The sequence below is a fragment of the Salvelinus fontinalis genome, chromosome 33 (assembly GCF_029448725.1).
Source record: "Salvelinus fontinalis isolate EN_2023a chromosome 33, ASM2944872v1, whole genome shotgun sequence".
Taxonomy (NCBI): domain Eukaryota; kingdom Metazoa; phylum Chordata; class Actinopteri; order Salmoniformes; family Salmonidae; genus Salvelinus; species Salvelinus fontinalis.
This window is the reverse complement of record NC_074697.1, coordinates 47,426,955-47,443,906: the sequence shown is the minus strand read 5'-3', so window position 1 is coordinate 47,443,906 and position 16,952 is coordinate 47,426,955. Positions and strand designations below refer to the sequence as shown.

The window sequence follows — 16,952 nt, the reverse complement described above, 5'->3', positions numbered from 1 at the left end:
GGGAGGAAACATGGGAGATGACCAGCTACTGTAGTACACCATATATTCCTGTCTTCACAAGCCGAAATTGAGCTTCTCTTCTAGCTATGTTTTATATTTGGAGTATATACAGTATTCTTTCTATCAATTTCTTGCTAGTCCTGTTAAAAAAACGGAAAGTTGCAGGTTGTCAAGATGTACAATATTTTCAGGCTTGAAGAGAGACACGTTTTTCATTGAACATGCATTTTTATTTGGCATTTACTTAAAAAAAAAAAAACGTTTTTACAAACAAAAGGAATCCGTTCACCTGTCCTGAAGTTAATCAGTCTTTGCAAGTCATAGACCATTACAAACCATTTTTTTGAATTATCAAAAAGAACACTGATAGTTCTTGTCAAAAATATCAACAACAACAAAAATAGTGAAAAGGGGAGATATTGAAGGCTGTAATTAGACAGTACAGAACTTACATTTTACTTCATACTATCAAAGATTGATGACTGTCATAGTTTTCTCCTCAGATTGTACCGTAACACATTTGATTGGGAGGACCATGAGTAAAACTGGTGTCCCTAATGATTTGATGCAGACTTAAGCAAAACCACCTTTTTGACCTGTAGTGTCTTTAGTTATTAATAAGAGTAGCTTCTGGGTTGTGTTTTAACATGGCCATGAGCGAGCTCTTGGAATCTCACCTGTTGTGATTTTAAGAAAGCTCAAACTAAGGAGTTGTGTTGTTATCGAGCCATTCTCTGGTGTAGAAATGTTAGTGGGCTGACCAACTGATAAAACAAATTCTTGCAATTTTGTTTGCAGAATGAAAACTACTAGGTATCATAGCATAGCATTTCAGAGGGGTTCTGTGTAAAACACTATCAGAGTTTCACATTTAGTCCCTGTTCAGATGACTTTCATGTGGTTTATATTGGTGGGGGAAAAATAAGAAACCCACGCACTACTCTTGCTGGTATCACTGCTCTTTACGTATCTGCCTCAAGGCCTTCGTCAGGTTTTTAGCATTTGTAATTTTTTACTCTGACGAAGGCCTCGAGGCCAATATGTAAAGCTTGGTAAAGAGCAGTGACGCTAGCAAGAGCAGTATGCGGGTTTCCTCTTTTTTCTCATGTTATTCAACTGTTACCATGCACCTGCAACAAAGCTGGCTCAGATGTGCGAGTGCCTGTTTGAATTTTAAATATAGTTTATTTGCCATTGTGGAGAGTGGGGTAAGTTGAGCCATTTAAAAAAAAAAATGTTTAGCATCACTCAATCAAGGAAAATATAGTGTTCTTTCTAACAAAGTTATCTACATGTATGTCAGAATGTTGTGTGTCCCTGGAAATAATACTAATGTAAACATTAGTTTTGAGAACAGCTTGTCCAAAGAAAGTGGTCTCTTGGCACAACGTACGTATGGCGTAAGTTAAGCCGCCTACACATTTCTGTACTGAATGAAATATTACTACTACTTCTCTTAAAACCATGTCTGACTTTATTTCCCAAACACAATTCAACACGATCACAATAGTTTTTTTTCTTTTAAATAATTTGAAGCATCTTTTAACACCACTTAATTTTTTTAAACACTTAACAGGCCAGGTCCTGTTAACCCATATCCCAGCGATAATGTCTGGCATTGCGCCTGGGAAGAAACACACTTACATTTGCTCAACTTGCCATTGGCTCAACTTACCCCAAAGCAAACATTAACGATATTAGCCTTTTTCTTTTCTTAAAAAAAATTAAATATGCATTGTTACTATTAGCCCTCATGCTAGGTTTAGGACCTCCTATTGAAGCTTACAGAGACACCAACTGATATGTCTGTGTGAATATAACAATCTTAAAAGAATCTACTTTGGTTTAGATACAAGCATCATGAACCTGGTAACACAAATCCATTTGATTTGGTGAAGATACGTTTTTTGGGACCTAACTTGCTTACCACTTTTTACATGTGGTTTCTTCCTTCACATACTCCCTGAAATTATGACCTCTTCCCATTTTGGTCAAATGATTAGTTTTATGTATGGTTTCCTCGAAACAAGGGTGGCCAAACTTACCCCTTTGGCTCAATTTAACCCACTCTCCCCTAGGTCAAAGAGCCATTTTACCTTTCATCAAAAACTAGCTTCACTCGCATTACACACGCAAACACTCCTTCACCCAACTTAAACCAGAGATCCACATCCAAAACAAACAAAACATGACAAAAAATGATAACAAACTAAAGAAAATCAGTGCACTGGATATTTTCACAAAGAATGATAAAACAAGTGTGAACGAATGGAAGCTATTCTGCTAGCTGTGACTTGTAGAATGAGGCTGAATGTATAAGGCAGACAGATGTTTACGAACAAACATATCAGCGTGATTCTAACCTCTTATTTACAAACAGTACAAGAACTAGACAGCAGTTTGTGGAAGAAAAAGTAACCAATAACACTTTGGCCTCATCGGAGCTCTGCTATTGGCTCTGGTAGTACAAAAGAACCCAATCCTGGATATTTCACTACATATCCTTCCTTCCATGAATAAATCACTGATTTGACCTGATTTGCATAGGTCTTCACCTATCCAAGTCACGTCAGCTCAGCGATCACTCCAATGAAGGAAAGCAGGAAGGATACATTCAAACAGGGCCTATCTCTCATAAGATAAGAGGAGGATACAAGGCCTTATGTGTTCATTCACAAAGCCAAAAACAAGCGTACGGTTAGTTTCAGGGGTAAGTAAAAAAAAAAAAAGAATAATAATAATAATAATAAAAGACTAAACTCAAACGGAATTTGCTAAATGATATGTGATGTCACGACCAATACTGGAGTCCACTTTGAGAACATAGCTCTAAAGGTTGGATGTTGGTTTACATGGGTAGATGAAGCAGGCTATATACATGTAGACATGGTAGGTAAGCCTGTCATTAGGCACCCAGGGCCCCATGGTTTCAGTGTACAGACTTTAGCAAAGTAGGAAGTGAAGGCAGGCAATCACGTGCAGAACAACAGCAGGTGGACCTCTAGAGTAAAGCTAGCTCTGGTCCAGGGCGTTAGTTCACGTTCCTCCACTATGCTGCAGAGGAACACGCCTTAACGCCCTGGACCAACAAAAAAAGCACCAAAACTAGCCATGTCTTTTTAAAAGGTTTTTCTTTGGTTATTTTAAATAAAGAAATATATACAGGATATAATATATATGTACACTTCATAAAGAGCAGTTCCAGGCTGATCTTCAGTTATTGGTTGCCTGAGTTGGCATTTGGATTAAGGTGTGTGTATATATATATATATACTGCTCAAAAAAATAAAGGGAACACTTAAACAACACAATGTAACTCCAAGTCAATCACACTTCTGTGAAATCAAACTGTCCACTTAGGAAGCAACACTGATTGACAATAAATTTCACATGCTGTTGTGCAAATGGAATAGACAAAAGGTGGAAATTATAGGCAATTAGCAAGACACCCCAAAAAAACGAGTGATTCTGTAGGTGGCGATCACAGACCACTTTTCAGTTCCTATGTGGCCTGCTGGAGGTCATTTTGCAGGGCTCTGGCAGTGCACCTCCTTGCACAAAGGCGGAGGTAGCGGTCCTGCTGCTGGGTTGTTGCCCTCCTACGGCCTCCTCCACGTCTCCTGATGTACTGGCCTGTCTCCTGGTAGCGCCTCCATGCTCTGGACACTACGCTGACAGACACAGCAAACCTTTTTGCCACAGCTCGCATTGATGTGCCATCATGAATGAACTGCACTACCTGAGCCACTTGTGTGGGTTGTAGACTCCGTCTCATGCTACCACTAGAGTGAGAGCACCGCCAGCATTCAAAAGTGACCGAAACATCAGCCAGGAAGCATAGGAACTGAAAAGTGGTCTGTGGTCACCACCTGCAGAATCACTCCTTTTTTGGGGGTGTCTTGCTAATTGCCTGTAATTTCCACCTTTTGTCTATTCCATTTGCACAACAGCATGTGAAATTTATTGTCAATCAGTGTTGCTTCCAAAGTGGACAGTTTGATTTCACAGAAGTGTGATTGACTTGGAGTTACATTGTGTTGTTTAAGTGTTCCCTTTATTTTTTTGAGCAGTGTATATAAACCATCCTTATTTTGTGCTCTAAATGGGTCTTATGGGTGCATAGAAGAAGCCCATTCATAAAAAATTGCTAGGCTGATCCTAGATCTGCATGTTCTATGTTATGCAAATGCTAAACATGACTGAACATAATGCTAAAGAACTAAGAATCTGGGAATCAGGTTAGAGAACTGCAGCACATATCAGATGGGTTGTCCCGGGAGTTGTAGGCCACAAGGCATCAAAGGATCCATCCCACCCTGAGAGAGTGAACTGGGAACTGGGAGCAGCTGCAGGAGTCGCCCCTTCACACAGCCACACTCACTTCTGCACGTCCATGTACTTATCACCCTTTACTCCAGAGGACGGACACACACACACACAGAATCGAAACAATGTGTAAATGTGTTAAAGGTTGTATCATAGGACAGCTGGTAAGGAACATTCAACATCTTCAACACAACATTGCATTGTATTAACCACTAAAGTTCAGATACTAAAAGATACAATTTTAACTATCATTTGGATGAGTGGTTGTACAATTTATAAGGAAGGTAAAAAAAAATAGCCAGTGTCCATAGTTACCTGGTCACTAGGGGGCTTCTTGTCTCCGTTGACACCTAAAAGCACTGCCTCCTCCGTGTTGTCATTATTCATCTCCACCATAGTGCTGTCCTTATTTGGTTTGGTACTAGAGAGAGAGCGCAGAGTCACCAGCATGACCAATGGAATACCCTTTATACACTACTAAGCCAAGACAACCCGAGCTGGGCTGTTTATGCCTCCAACATAGTTGCGATACTAAAAAGGACAAGAAACTCTCTGAGCCAGCACAGTACGGTTCGGGTCAGCACAATAGTGTGAAAACGGTATCTGATAGAAATGATAATGACACATCAGGTAAAATCATGAAGAAGGGGAAAAAAAATGACAATGCACTATTTTAGAGGTATCCTCTAAGGGATATCCAACAAATTAACCTATCTGATAATGGGTCATGATTCCAAAATATGGTTGCAAAATTACAAAAACCTTCCCTAAAAATGCACAGCTCTTCCAGCAATTATGGGTGGAGGATTCCTGGAAAACCTGGGAATTTTGAGAATGCTTCTGGAATTTTGCAAACCTTAAATAAAATAAAATTGTGGAATACACACTTACAGATCCTGCTTGCCCGAACGCCCACATGGGATCTTGCCCTTCTTGTACAGGAAGTACAGCACACTGCCAAGGATAGCCAGCAGGAGAATACAGATGATGATGACAGCGATGATCACACCGCTGCCCTCTGGTGGGACAAAGAATAAAGAGGCAGAACCACGGGTCATTTCCTGTCCGGTAATTGCTTCGTGATAGCATCGTCCTCTTACGGAGTTTCATATTTTTTGTGTGTGTGTGTGTACGCGCACACGTGCTTGCGTGCATGTCCATGTCATTCAGGAGTGCCGCTTGTATCATTCAGAGACAACAGAATGCACAGGTGGTGGTAATGATGAACAGGCGTGCAGTCTCTGAATAGGTTGTTCATCATGGAAGAAGTTCTTTACTGAGGACTAAAGATCAGTCAGAACAAACACTTTCCAGAGTTGTGCTGCTTGGTTTCTCTGTCAGAGAATACCAACCAGAACTACAGTAGGAGGCAGCAGGACAAAGGGAGAGAGAAAGAGCGAGGGAAGGTAAAGAGGTGGATGGGTGCACTTGGGGATGGACCTCCCCTGGAGGAAGGATGCAGATTTAGATGGATCCATTTCCATCAAGGTACAGAATGGGTGATACCACTCCCTTCTCACAGGAGGGGGTTTGTACTCAAAATGCTCCAGATGCAAATGGAACTTTTCAGCCTGGTTTAACAAAAACATTTTGGGGGTTATGTTTCTGATGATTCATGAAGCATCATTCAGTGAACATATTAAAATGATAACATTGTGGCATTGTAACTAACAAAGTATGAATATAAAAATAAACTAATTCCAGATTTCATCTAATTATATTTTTCCACTTGATAATTTATAAGTATCTCTCCACATAGATAAAGTTGTGTAATACTGTACCTTTTCAGACAGTATTACAAAGTCACAAACAGAGAGATCCCATTAAATTATCAATTATTCCATGTCACAAGTGTTGCCTCCTGAGTAGAGAGTACAAAGCCCTCCCCTGCATAGAGAATGAGGGTGCTGTGGAGAGAAAGAGAGAGTGTGGAGGGTGATGGTGGTGGCTGGGGGTTCAGTCTAGGCAGTGTGAGCTGGGTGGAGCGAGGTGTGGGCAGGGCAGCCTTCTAAGCGTGCTAGGTGGGTGGCAGCATCAAGACCCAGGACCAGAAGTCACAAACCTTTCTTGACTCTCTTCGGAGGAGTTACTGGGGTTACTGTTGTTACTGGACAAACCACACGGACACAGTTATCACGATAATACAGCAGCTCTATGGCAACCTAACACTGTTAACAACTGTGAAACAACCGCCTTGTCTACTTAGCATGGCCCTAATCACTTATCGCCTTTGTTACAAACACAGATAGGCAGGAGACAGGAAACAGGAGCGGCTCTGCAGTCTGCACCAAACAAAAAATGCCCTAATGATTTTCAGGAGCGGCAGCGCTGGCTATTTAATCATATTTTGTCATCAATAAAACAACAACAAACAGGATTTTCCCTCAGAGGGACGGAGGCAATGATTTCCTGGCGTGACGTGAGCGGTCCAATGAGGTAATGGGAGTCAGAAGACTATGTTGAGTGCACTTTAACCATCAACACACAGCTACAGTTTCAGCCTTGCTCCTGATCTGTGTGCGAACAAGACAGATCTTTATGCAATAGGGCGATATGCAACCATTTAGTGAACCTAGTCCGAAATAGGATGACCGTGCAGTAAGAGTTCTATGGCTGGTTTCCTGGATCCAAATTGAGCCTAATCCTGGACTTAAAAGCGTGCTCAATGACAGCCCAGGATCTCCATTGAAATTGCTTTCTAGTCCAGGTCAGGACTAGTCAATCTATCTGTGTCCGGAAAGCCGGCCCATAAAGATTCAATTTAATCTAACATCTAATTATGACAGTTATCAAAGAACACATCAGGATGGGTTCGTATTATATGACTGATCAACACATGGAAAATAAGCAGCTCTCGCCCACCAGTTAGTCAATAAAAGGTTTCTCAACCATGACCGTCCTCATCAGTATAAACCTTAATACACCCACAGAGACCTTTTTGAATTCTGATTCAAAAAGCACCCGTCGCATTTTTTCATTTTCTTTCCTTTTTTCCCCCTGCCTGACTCACGCAGAAACAGCTAAACTAGACCATCAACCGCTCAACAACAAAAGTGTGAGAAAAAAAGGTGACTGATGAATGAAGTTCCTTGTTGCGATAGCACGGTCGTCTTTATTGCAGTCACGCTGCACAGGTGATCAGATCTCCCAACGCTTGCCAAATTCTAAGCGTCCCATTGATATGACATCGCGATCTTCTGGAATGTGCAGCATGACGGCAATAAAGACGATGCGATGACAGTGAGTGTTATACCCTAAAAGAGTGGTACGCTTACCTGTAGTACTGGGATCTGACGAGGTCGTTTGGACAACTGAAAACAGGCAAAGGGAGAGTGACACTCTCCTGTTAGCACACTGACAGTTAAAGGAAAACTAGGAAAGGGAAAGGGCGATTCCTAGTCGGTTGTACAACTGAATGCATTCAACTGAAATGTGTCTTCCGCATTTAACCCAACCCCTCTAGCAGCTTTACTAAAGATGATTTGAGGCTCAGGTTCAAGTTCTGTCCATGTTTCCATGAATTAAATCATTTGGTTGTTCGTGTATTCTGCCTGCTCATTTTCTCTTAACAGTCAAACCGGACATGTTGGCATAAAATATACAAGACATGACAAATAAGACAGTGGAGAGACAACTTACTGGCTTTGATGCTGAAGGGGAAGGAGTCTGTGCCATGGACGTTGGAGGCATTGCAGTTGGCTGTGATGTCAGAGGTCACCTTGACGCTCACCACACTGAGAACCCCGTCCTCTGTCTGTCTGTGGGACACCTCCTTCAGGATCTAGCACACACAGGGAAATAAAGCACAGATAAGACCAGTAACCAAAACATTGTGTATGTCCCAAATGGCATCCTATTTGGGATAAAGTGCACTACTTTTGCCCAGAGCCCTATGGGTCCGGGTCAAAAGTAGTGCACTACAATGGGAAAAGGTGGCCATTTGGGACAAACAAACGCAGATATATCGGTTCAGAAAGGAATGTTGAATATGAGTTGCTTTGTCTATTAACGTTGTTACAGGAAATGACCCAGGTAGCCAGGATCGGAACAGATCTGTGTGTAAATAGATCAAAAGGGGGGAAAAAACACACCATTGTCCCTCTTTCCTTCCAAAGCCAGTCTAAACATTGTCTGTATGAGCTGACCCAGAGAAGCCCTCTTTTCCTGCTGGTCTGACTGTCTGTCGGTCTGTCTGCTTACCTGTGATTCGTCAGAGGAGCTCCAGGTGATGATAGGGGTTGGGTATCCTCTAGCATGGCAGCTCAGGTTGAGGAACTTCTCTGTGACCTCCTCCAGGACTGTGTCTGCTGACTCCATGATCTCTGGGGGTCCTGCATGGAAGAGGGGGATGGAGGGTTAGTTGTGTCTGTGTGTGTGTGTGTGTGTGTGTGTGTGTGTGTGTGTGTGTGTGTGTGTGTGTGTGTGTGTGTGTGTGTGTGTGTGTGTGTGTGTGTGTGTGTGTGTGTGTGTGTGTGTGTGTGTGTGTGTGTGTGTGTGTGTGTGTGTGGGCGGGCTCACCCTGTACGTGGACATGTAAAGAGCCTCTGGTCTCCAGTCCTTCCAGTGAAGGCACCTTCACCACACACACATAAGTCCCCGCCATGTCAAACACAGCGTCCTTCAGGGTCAGTGTGTGGCCCTCTGCAACTTTTTCTCCTTTCTAAACACACACAAACACACACACACACACACGTCTATGAGGGAAACAATATAAATCAAGCAACCACACCTCTTAAAGAACCTTTCTGAGATTCGAAAGACATAGTCGAGACAGATATCAGGGGGCTGTGGGAGCTGTTTTGTTAGAAATTAGCGATCATGGTCTGCTGCTGAAAAAAAACATCCTCTGCCTTATTGTGGGTCGTGAGTTACTTATCTCACAGAACACCGCGGGAGTTATTTAATGGAAGCCTCTGTAACGTAAACCAGGTAGAGTTTGGCATATGTCACGGTAGCTGTCTTGGCCTCTTACCTTTTTTTTCTTTTCTTTTTTTTTACTAATGTCCTACCACTGGTATTGAGTAAAGCTTGTGTGTCTATGTACGCTAATGACTTAACATTATACACGACAGCTACCACAGTAAGTAAAATCACTGCAACACTGAACACAGAGCTGCAGTCAGATCTAGAACAGGTGGCAAGTAATAAGCTAGTCCTAAATATATCAAAAACTAAAAGAATTGTATTTGGGACCAAACACTAGCTAAACTCTTAACCTTATCTAAATCTTGTAATGAATAATGTGGCAATTGAGCAAATTGAGGAAACTAAACCTGCTTGGTGTAACCCTAGATTGTAAACTGGGAGGTTCAAAACATATTGATGCAACGGCAGCTAGATGGGGAGAGGTCTGTCCGCGATAAAGAGCTGCTCTGCTCTTATATGGTCAAGTGCCCCGAAGAAAAACAGGCAAATGAACCGCATCACTACTTGTCTTTGTGAAAGATGTTGCCATGTTGAAGGCAGCCAATACACAGCTCAGACATCCATACATACCCCACAAGACATGCCACCAGGGGTCTCTTCACAGTCCCCAAGTCCAGAACAGACTCTGAGAAACGCGCACCACTACTGCACATGACCACATGGAACTCTCTTCCACACCAAGTAACTCAAGCGAGCAGGAAAATCAAACTTCAAAAACAGATAAAACAACACCTCATGGCAGAACGCGGAAAGTGAAGAGAGACACACGCATACACACACACTCTAAAACACACATTCTACACACACACACACACACACATTGTAATTTTGAGGTACTGTAATTTACCTTGAACCATTCAGTGTGTGTGGGCAGGGAGGACAGGGCATTGCAGGTGGCCATCAGCTCCTCTCCCCGAGCCATGACGTGGGTGTCTTTGGGAATCAATACAGCCAGGTCCAGATCTATCGACACATAACATGCACTGTTAAGAACACTGCTACACTACTCTATATACAGTAGTCCAATGTTAGCAACCGGATCGAAGGGGCAATGGTATACATTGTTCCCATGCAGTTTCACATTCGCGGGACCACCAGTTTGAGAACCACTGCACTACATTACACTACATTTCACTACTACTGCAATAACTAGGCCAGGAGTTTTTCCGGAGCCATGGAATAACTCTAGGCCCTAGTCATAGACTATAACGAGGGTCCTAAATCTATCCTGGTCATGTCACAACTTTTGGGGCTACTAATAATGACTAATGTCCCAGAAATTGTACCAGAGGAACTTCTCACTCACAGTCAACGAAGAGCTCTGTGTGCCCTACGGTTTCTTCATATGTGTCCAGGTCCAGTGCTGTACACGTGATGTTGCCGTTGCTTAGACGCATCACGTCTTTCAGGACCAATACATTCAGCTCAGATTTCAGCTCTTGCTACAGAGAGGGAGTGGCATTTATAACACACATCAACAGTGTTGTGTATGAACACAGACATTCATTCATCACTTACAGTAAACGTATGAATAAATGTATATAGTTCTGTTTATGGTTGGAGACACAGATTTTTTTTTTTTTTACATGGGACTAGGAGTAAGCATGGGTTTCTTACCATATTGTGCATGAATGTAAAGGGTGGTTGAGGATTCCCGTTGGCACGGCAATGAACCTCAACTGTGTCCCCTTCTTTGACACGCCCCTTTGGTGACTCCACCCACACATCAAGAGAAGTGGTTGGATCTGAAGAGATTTTTATTTGATTTAACCTTTATTTATCCAGGCAAGTCAGCAAGATGTAAGACCTAGTTCTTGTTAACAAAGATGACCTGGAAAGCGGCAATTGTGGCCATATCAAGTTTGGCACAAAACAAGAGAGACTTCACAACTGGACAGGAACATGTGGCGACAGCACAAACAGTCAGAAAGTAAAAATGTTGCCCTGTAGCATAGTTGCTTGCATTTATGATTCATACTTCTTGTTGAGACTGAACACGATTTGAGATGGCAATGTACTTGTGTAAGTCTGTGACTGTGCATGTGTATAGTTTTCTACTGTCTCCATATGAGGGGGGACACATTAAGAGGGTGCACAGTAGACTCACAGTGGACAGTGATGTTGATCTTGTTGGTCTCCGTCATCTTGGTTCCACCAGGGACGAGGTAGCTGACTTCGCAGTAGAAGAACGAATCCTTGTCTTCCTTGACCACATTCAGGTGAAGGTCACTCTGGACAGTGTACAGACCACTGGACTCCTTAGTGACCCGGGTCACCACACTGACCTCTGTGAGACATGCAGCACATATGGAAAACAGAGATACTTGAGTTGCTGTAGAAGTGTAGATGTTGATGTGTGCCCAGGTTGGCCAGGTTGCATACATGGGGTGGTTTACTATCGCTTCCTTTTACTTTCTATTTTTAAATGCAGTTTTTCTAAATGAATATTTTCCGCTCAAATCCACAGCCGCATCTCATGTTCAGGCACATGAAACAGACATCTGTTTTTCCAACAGGCATGATCTGTCATAGTAATCGTGGATCTTTGTTCTTTAAGTTCACTGTCAAATTCTTGACTGAAGTCAATCTGATTTTCATATTTGGCAACAGAAAAAATATGTTTGTTCCTTATGAGGTCCGAGGCATGTTTACTACATTCTAAATGTGTTTATTATTGTCACGTTGCCCAGCACCAAAAAGCAGGAAGTGCGTGAAGCAGATGTGGAATAGCGAGCTGTTTTATCAACTCTGTTTCACCTAGCGTAGACACTAATGTCAGAGGGTGTCTATGGACACTGTGGTCAAAGCCTCGGTCGCACTCACCGCCTGGTGTGTTCTGCAGTGGGCTCTGGTCACGGTACCAAGTGATGTTAGGCCTGGGGTAGCCATTCTTAGCCTCACAGCTCCCTATCTGTGGTGAAAGATGACATGACACGGTCAGTGTGTAAACCCTTTTCTCCTCGATTTTGGGGATAAAAAGCTTCATTTGAAATATTTGATACAATAAAACCATCCTAATTTTCATTTCTCTAAATGGTTAGTGCTACAAGTCCTCAAAAGTTACAAGCCCTTACCTTATCCACATGCTATACCCTGAAGTCCTCACTGACCGTAGCTATCGCTAACAATGTGTTTGTTTGTTTGTTTTTACCTTAGATGGGTTCGTATTGCTGACAGAGATCCCAGAGTGCACCCCCTCAATGTTTGGACGATCAGGTGACGCTAGAGAGGAACAATGGATGACATCACATAGGGAGCGATAGCTAGGATAGTTCAGGACTAGGCTAAACCTGGGTCCAGGAAACTGGTCATAGCAATAGGTGCATTACACTCTTACCGAACACCTTGAGCATGGTGCGTCCCTCCATGTTACCCGCTGCCATTCCGTTGACTTGGCAGATGAACTCTAGCTCATCCTCCAGCGCCACGTCCCTGATGGTCAGCGCCACCTCGCTGCTCTTCCCCATCCCGTTCACACTGATCTTGTCTGTGAACTGCCCGTCAAGGTCGACTACCTGTATGTTCTTGTCTCCGTAGTAGATCCTCGAGCGGATGTTGGTCTTCGTGATCTACGATCGAAGGTTGAATTTAATTGTCAATTGGAAAACAGGGCAGAGACAGAGGGGCGGATGCTTGAGATCCATGGGCGTAAAGTACATCTTTGTGCCCGTGTAAAATCTCCCATTTACATCAATGTTAGCTGTCGCATAAATGTACACATGGATCTCAAGTTAGGACTCAGCCCAGAGAGCTAAGAGAGCATGTGTTCATTTGTGAAACGGGGATCTGAGATGGAAGGAATGTGTTAGCCTGGTTGTCAGATCTGTTGGTCCTTGAGCCAACTGCTAACACAGTTAGATTTGGCAACCAGACTAACGTGTGTGTGTGCGCGTCTGTCCATGTGTATGCATTTGTGTGTGGGACTACTCACCATGTACCACTGGATAATGACGTCATCGTGGTTGTCTGAGACCGTGAACATGCAGGTGATCTGGGCCGTGTCCCCAAGGAACACCTCCACTCTGTCCTCCATGTTCACCTCCACCTTGGCCCAGGCTGCTGTAGAGACAGAGTTTGAGATCAATTACATTGCAGGCAGACTGCAGAATCAGTTACGTTTAAAAGCCACTTTGCACAATGACGTGAAAGTTTGTAGCTTTGATCATACTTTAGTAATCATTTATGTGCCAACATTAACGATGGAAACCGCAGTAGGGGGAAACTGCGCCGATGGCCGCCCCACCGCTGTCTTCTAACACACGTGCAATGATGTCAGACGGGAAAAAACAGTTAGTTGTTTGCAGTAACTTCTTTGTTTTTGTAATATCACAACTTTAAAGAATGTATGCGCACACACACACACACACACACACACACATCTGCCTGGCCCGACGTGGTGGGAGCTGAAAAGAAGCAACGCAAAGCTCATAATGGTCAAAGAATAAATAGGCTATGACAGGAATTCTGGAAGCCCACCCATGGTCATATTAATGTGCTGCATTCCAGTGTGTCACTGTTCAGGAGGGAAGAAAGACTCAATTTACAGACAGCATAGTGAGCCAGTGTTCGTCTCTCTCACAGAGGAATGAGCGGTTTTCCCCTCCAAGCGTCTCACAGCGTGAGGCATCGTATGAGGACACACAGGCCAGAAGGGCCATTATGCGCTTTACACACATTATGCACTTTACACACATGATGAACTTTACACACAATATGAAAGCAGACTCCTTCCTATAGCGTAATCTAGTACACTTCACTTCCGGTTGAACACGAAATGAGGGAGAGCTCTGTTTTGTTGTTTTGGAAAGTTTTGAAAGTGTATTGAAAAGTTTCTTAGTACGAAAGGAAATGCCAACAACGGACAGTGAGCCATCGTGCTCATGCATAAAAATAACTAGTAATGAAAGAAAAGCATTGCCAGTTTGAATTTAGAATTTTTCTTCTTTGTTTTATAAGAAACATTCATGTTGAAAATTCCAAATTGTTTGCATAGTTAACTCACACACAGACAGCTCGGACACACACACTTACCCCACCAGACATGCCACCAGGGGTCTTCAAAAAAGTGTACAGTATTATATAGAGCCATTATTGCATGGAACTTCCATCTCATATTGCTCAAATGAAAATCAAACCTGGTTTAAAAAAACAGATAAAGCAATACCTGACGGCACAACGCCTCTCCCCTATTTGACCTAAATAGTTTGTGTGTATGCATTGATATGTAGGCTGCATGTGCCTTTTTTAAATTGATGTAGTTCTGTCCTTGAGCTATTATTGTCTTATAATGTTCTGTATTACGTCAAGTTTCATATTTTGTGTGGACCCCAGGAAGAGTACAAAAAAAAATTGAGATTGGTAATGACCCCTTGCTGTGCGTTTAGACTTTTCCGCCAAGATGCAGCGTTAAGTCACTTTCAGTAGCATGCTGTGAGTTAAGAGAAAGAAATGTGGCAAGTCAATCATGTGTGATTTTTTTTGATGTGGACAGAGTGTGTGGGTGTGTGTTTGTGTGTGGGGGGGGGGGGGGGGGGGGACTTATTGGATGCATGGTCTACGTACATGCACTGTGTGTATGTGTGCGTATCTTCATTTTCACTTTAATAGGTGAGTTCACATTGAGGGCACATTAACACTCACTGAGTACTTTTGATCTCAACACCGTCCTGTCCTATAAACATACACACACACGCTTCTCTGGACCCGCCAGAGGCTAATGGAGGAAGAAGGATGTAGTCTTAGTACAGTGATCCAATTAGGTATCCCCACAAAAATATTTCCTGTGCATTAGTAACGGAACAACAGGCCAATGCTGACTCACTCTGAAGGGGTCATGTTTACAGTCATCATGCTCCAATTCTAAAGCTATCCTCTCTATTTACAATACCAGTCAAAAGTTTGGACACATACTCATTCCAGGGTTTTTCTTTATTTTTACTATTTTCAACATTGTAGAATAGTAGTGAAGACATCAAAACTACGAAATAACACATATGAAATCATGTATTAACTAAAAAAGTGTTAAACAAATCAAAATATATTTTATATTTGAGATTCTTCAAAGAAGCCACTTTTTTTATTTTTTTAAAATGAAATATGAACATTTTATTTCAATTTTCTAGGTGTAACGTTAGCTAGCTAGCACAGAAAACAATAGCTGAGGACATCGTCAAAGAATCCATCCTACTATTGACATTTTTCAGTTTTCCTTTTTTATTGATTTTTGAATATCCGAAACATACAATATACTTGCAGTGAAGCCGCTCAACAACTACATCATACCAGTCATCCAACAGACTCATATTCAGAGCGACACACAGAAGCATCCAGGCTCAATGCAATGCTCAAGGGCACGTTGACAGATCTATCACCAGGCCAAAAAACGTGACAGTACTATTTCTAAGGTCAATTTTAGATCAATGCTATGCATTTTCACCCATTCCTGAACCTAAAACCAGAAACAGGCTACCTGAGGGCAATACCAAAATAATTGGTCTATTGATTCTGTATCCTCACAACAAAATCTGCAGAGCTTCGATGATTTTATGCCCCAAATATTCAACATTTTGTTGGTGGCAAGAATTCTATCTAATAATTTTAGCTGAAAAGCACGAAGTCTTGAATCTTGCGTTGTTTTATATATCAACTCATACACCCTGTACCATGGAATCGGTACATCAAAAATCTCTTCCCAACTATTTTGCAATCTGTATGGCACAGTTGTCAACATCCTGGTCCTCAAAATAAACTGGTATACGTTCCTATTTATGCTATTTTTATTCCTCTGCCAGTTTTGATCCTTTATATTGGGCAGACTGACCAGTTCCCTACCTCCTCCCGCTGCCACCTGCCTCCTCCATTTTTGGGGTAATGCTGTAATCAATTGGTTGTACTCTTGGATTGAGCAGATCTTCCCGTACAATTCTGATAACTCCATGAAGAACATAGCTCTACCATTCCAATTTACAATATAATTTAAGAACAAAATACTCTTTTCAAACATCTTTCCCACAAATACAGGTATTTTATCAACCAGCACATTTGAGTTCAGCCATAATATTTGTTGTAATATTTGTTCTATCTTTACAGGGGGATGAAATTGAAATTGTAGCCAGCTCTGCAATGCTTGTTTGAAAAAGAGAGATACTTTTTTTTAAAGTATCATTGTCAATTAATCGAAAATTATCCTTTTTTAAAAGTATCATTTTCAATTAATCGAAAATGAGACATTGCAATCTGCACAAAGGCAAAAATGATTTTTAAACAATGGATGAGCTTTTCTTAGTAATCTACTTGAGAACCATTTAGGGTTCAAGTAAAACTTTTGAATAAGTGAAGATTTTAGAGAGAGGTTTAGTGCTTTTATATTTAACAATCTCAACCCACCCAATTCAAATGCATTATATAGATAGGCACGTTTTATTTTGTCTGGTTTAGCGTCCCAGATAAAGCTGAATATTTTTTGCTCATATGATTTGAAAAACAGATCATCAGGAGTAGACAGTGCCATAAGTAAGTGAGTAAACTGAGATATGTTATGACAAAGGAGTTAATCAGGGCAATTTTTCCACAAATAGACAGGTATTTACCTCTCCATGGTTGCAGGATCTTGTCTATTTTTACAAGTTTTCGATTGAAATTCATTGTGGAGAGCATATTTATATCTTTTGTGATATGAATACCAAGTATGTCTACTTCAC

General features: G+C 41.9%; 1 protein-coding gene across 4 annotated transcripts in view; it reads right to left on the bottom strand.

Annotated features, from left to right (window-relative positions):
• Nucleotides 1-208: 208 nt before the first annotated feature.
• Nucleotides 209-16,952, bottom strand: part of LOC129832430 (cell surface glycoprotein MUC18-like) — a 68,389-nt gene continuing 51,645 nt past the window's right edge. The window contains exons 2-17 of one of the 4 annotated variants that reach the window (XM_055896487.1): nt 13,184-13,311; nt 12,590-12,821; nt 12,404-12,474; nt 12,076-12,163; nt 11,360-11,539; nt 10,870-10,997; nt 10,559-10,694; nt 10,100-10,215; nt 8,845-8,986; nt 8,527-8,657; nt 7,966-8,107; nt 7,602-7,637; nt 6,389-6,433; nt 5,218-5,344; nt 4,642-4,747; nt 209-4,412 (exon numbers count right to left, since the gene is read on the bottom strand). In XM_055896487.1, coding sequence (XP_055752462.1) covers nt 4,410-4,412; nt 4,642-4,747; nt 5,218-5,344; nt 6,389-6,433; nt 7,602-7,637; nt 7,966-8,107; nt 8,527-8,657; nt 8,845-8,986; nt 10,100-10,215; nt 10,559-10,694; nt 10,870-10,997; nt 11,360-11,539; nt 12,076-12,163; nt 12,404-12,474; nt 12,590-12,821; nt 13,184-13,311 — 1,811 coding nt within the window. In that variant the 3' untranslated portion in view covers nt 209-4,409. The remainder of the gene's footprint in view (nt 4,413-4,641; nt 4,748-5,217; nt 5,345-6,388; nt 6,434-7,601; nt 7,638-7,965; nt 8,108-8,526; nt 8,658-8,844; nt 8,987-10,099; nt 10,216-10,558; nt 10,695-10,869; nt 10,998-11,359; nt 11,540-12,075; nt 12,164-12,403; nt 12,475-12,589; nt 12,822-13,183; nt 13,312-16,952) is intronic. The other 3 variants (XM_055896485.1, XM_055896486.1, XM_055896488.1) reach the window with 3 other exon arrangements.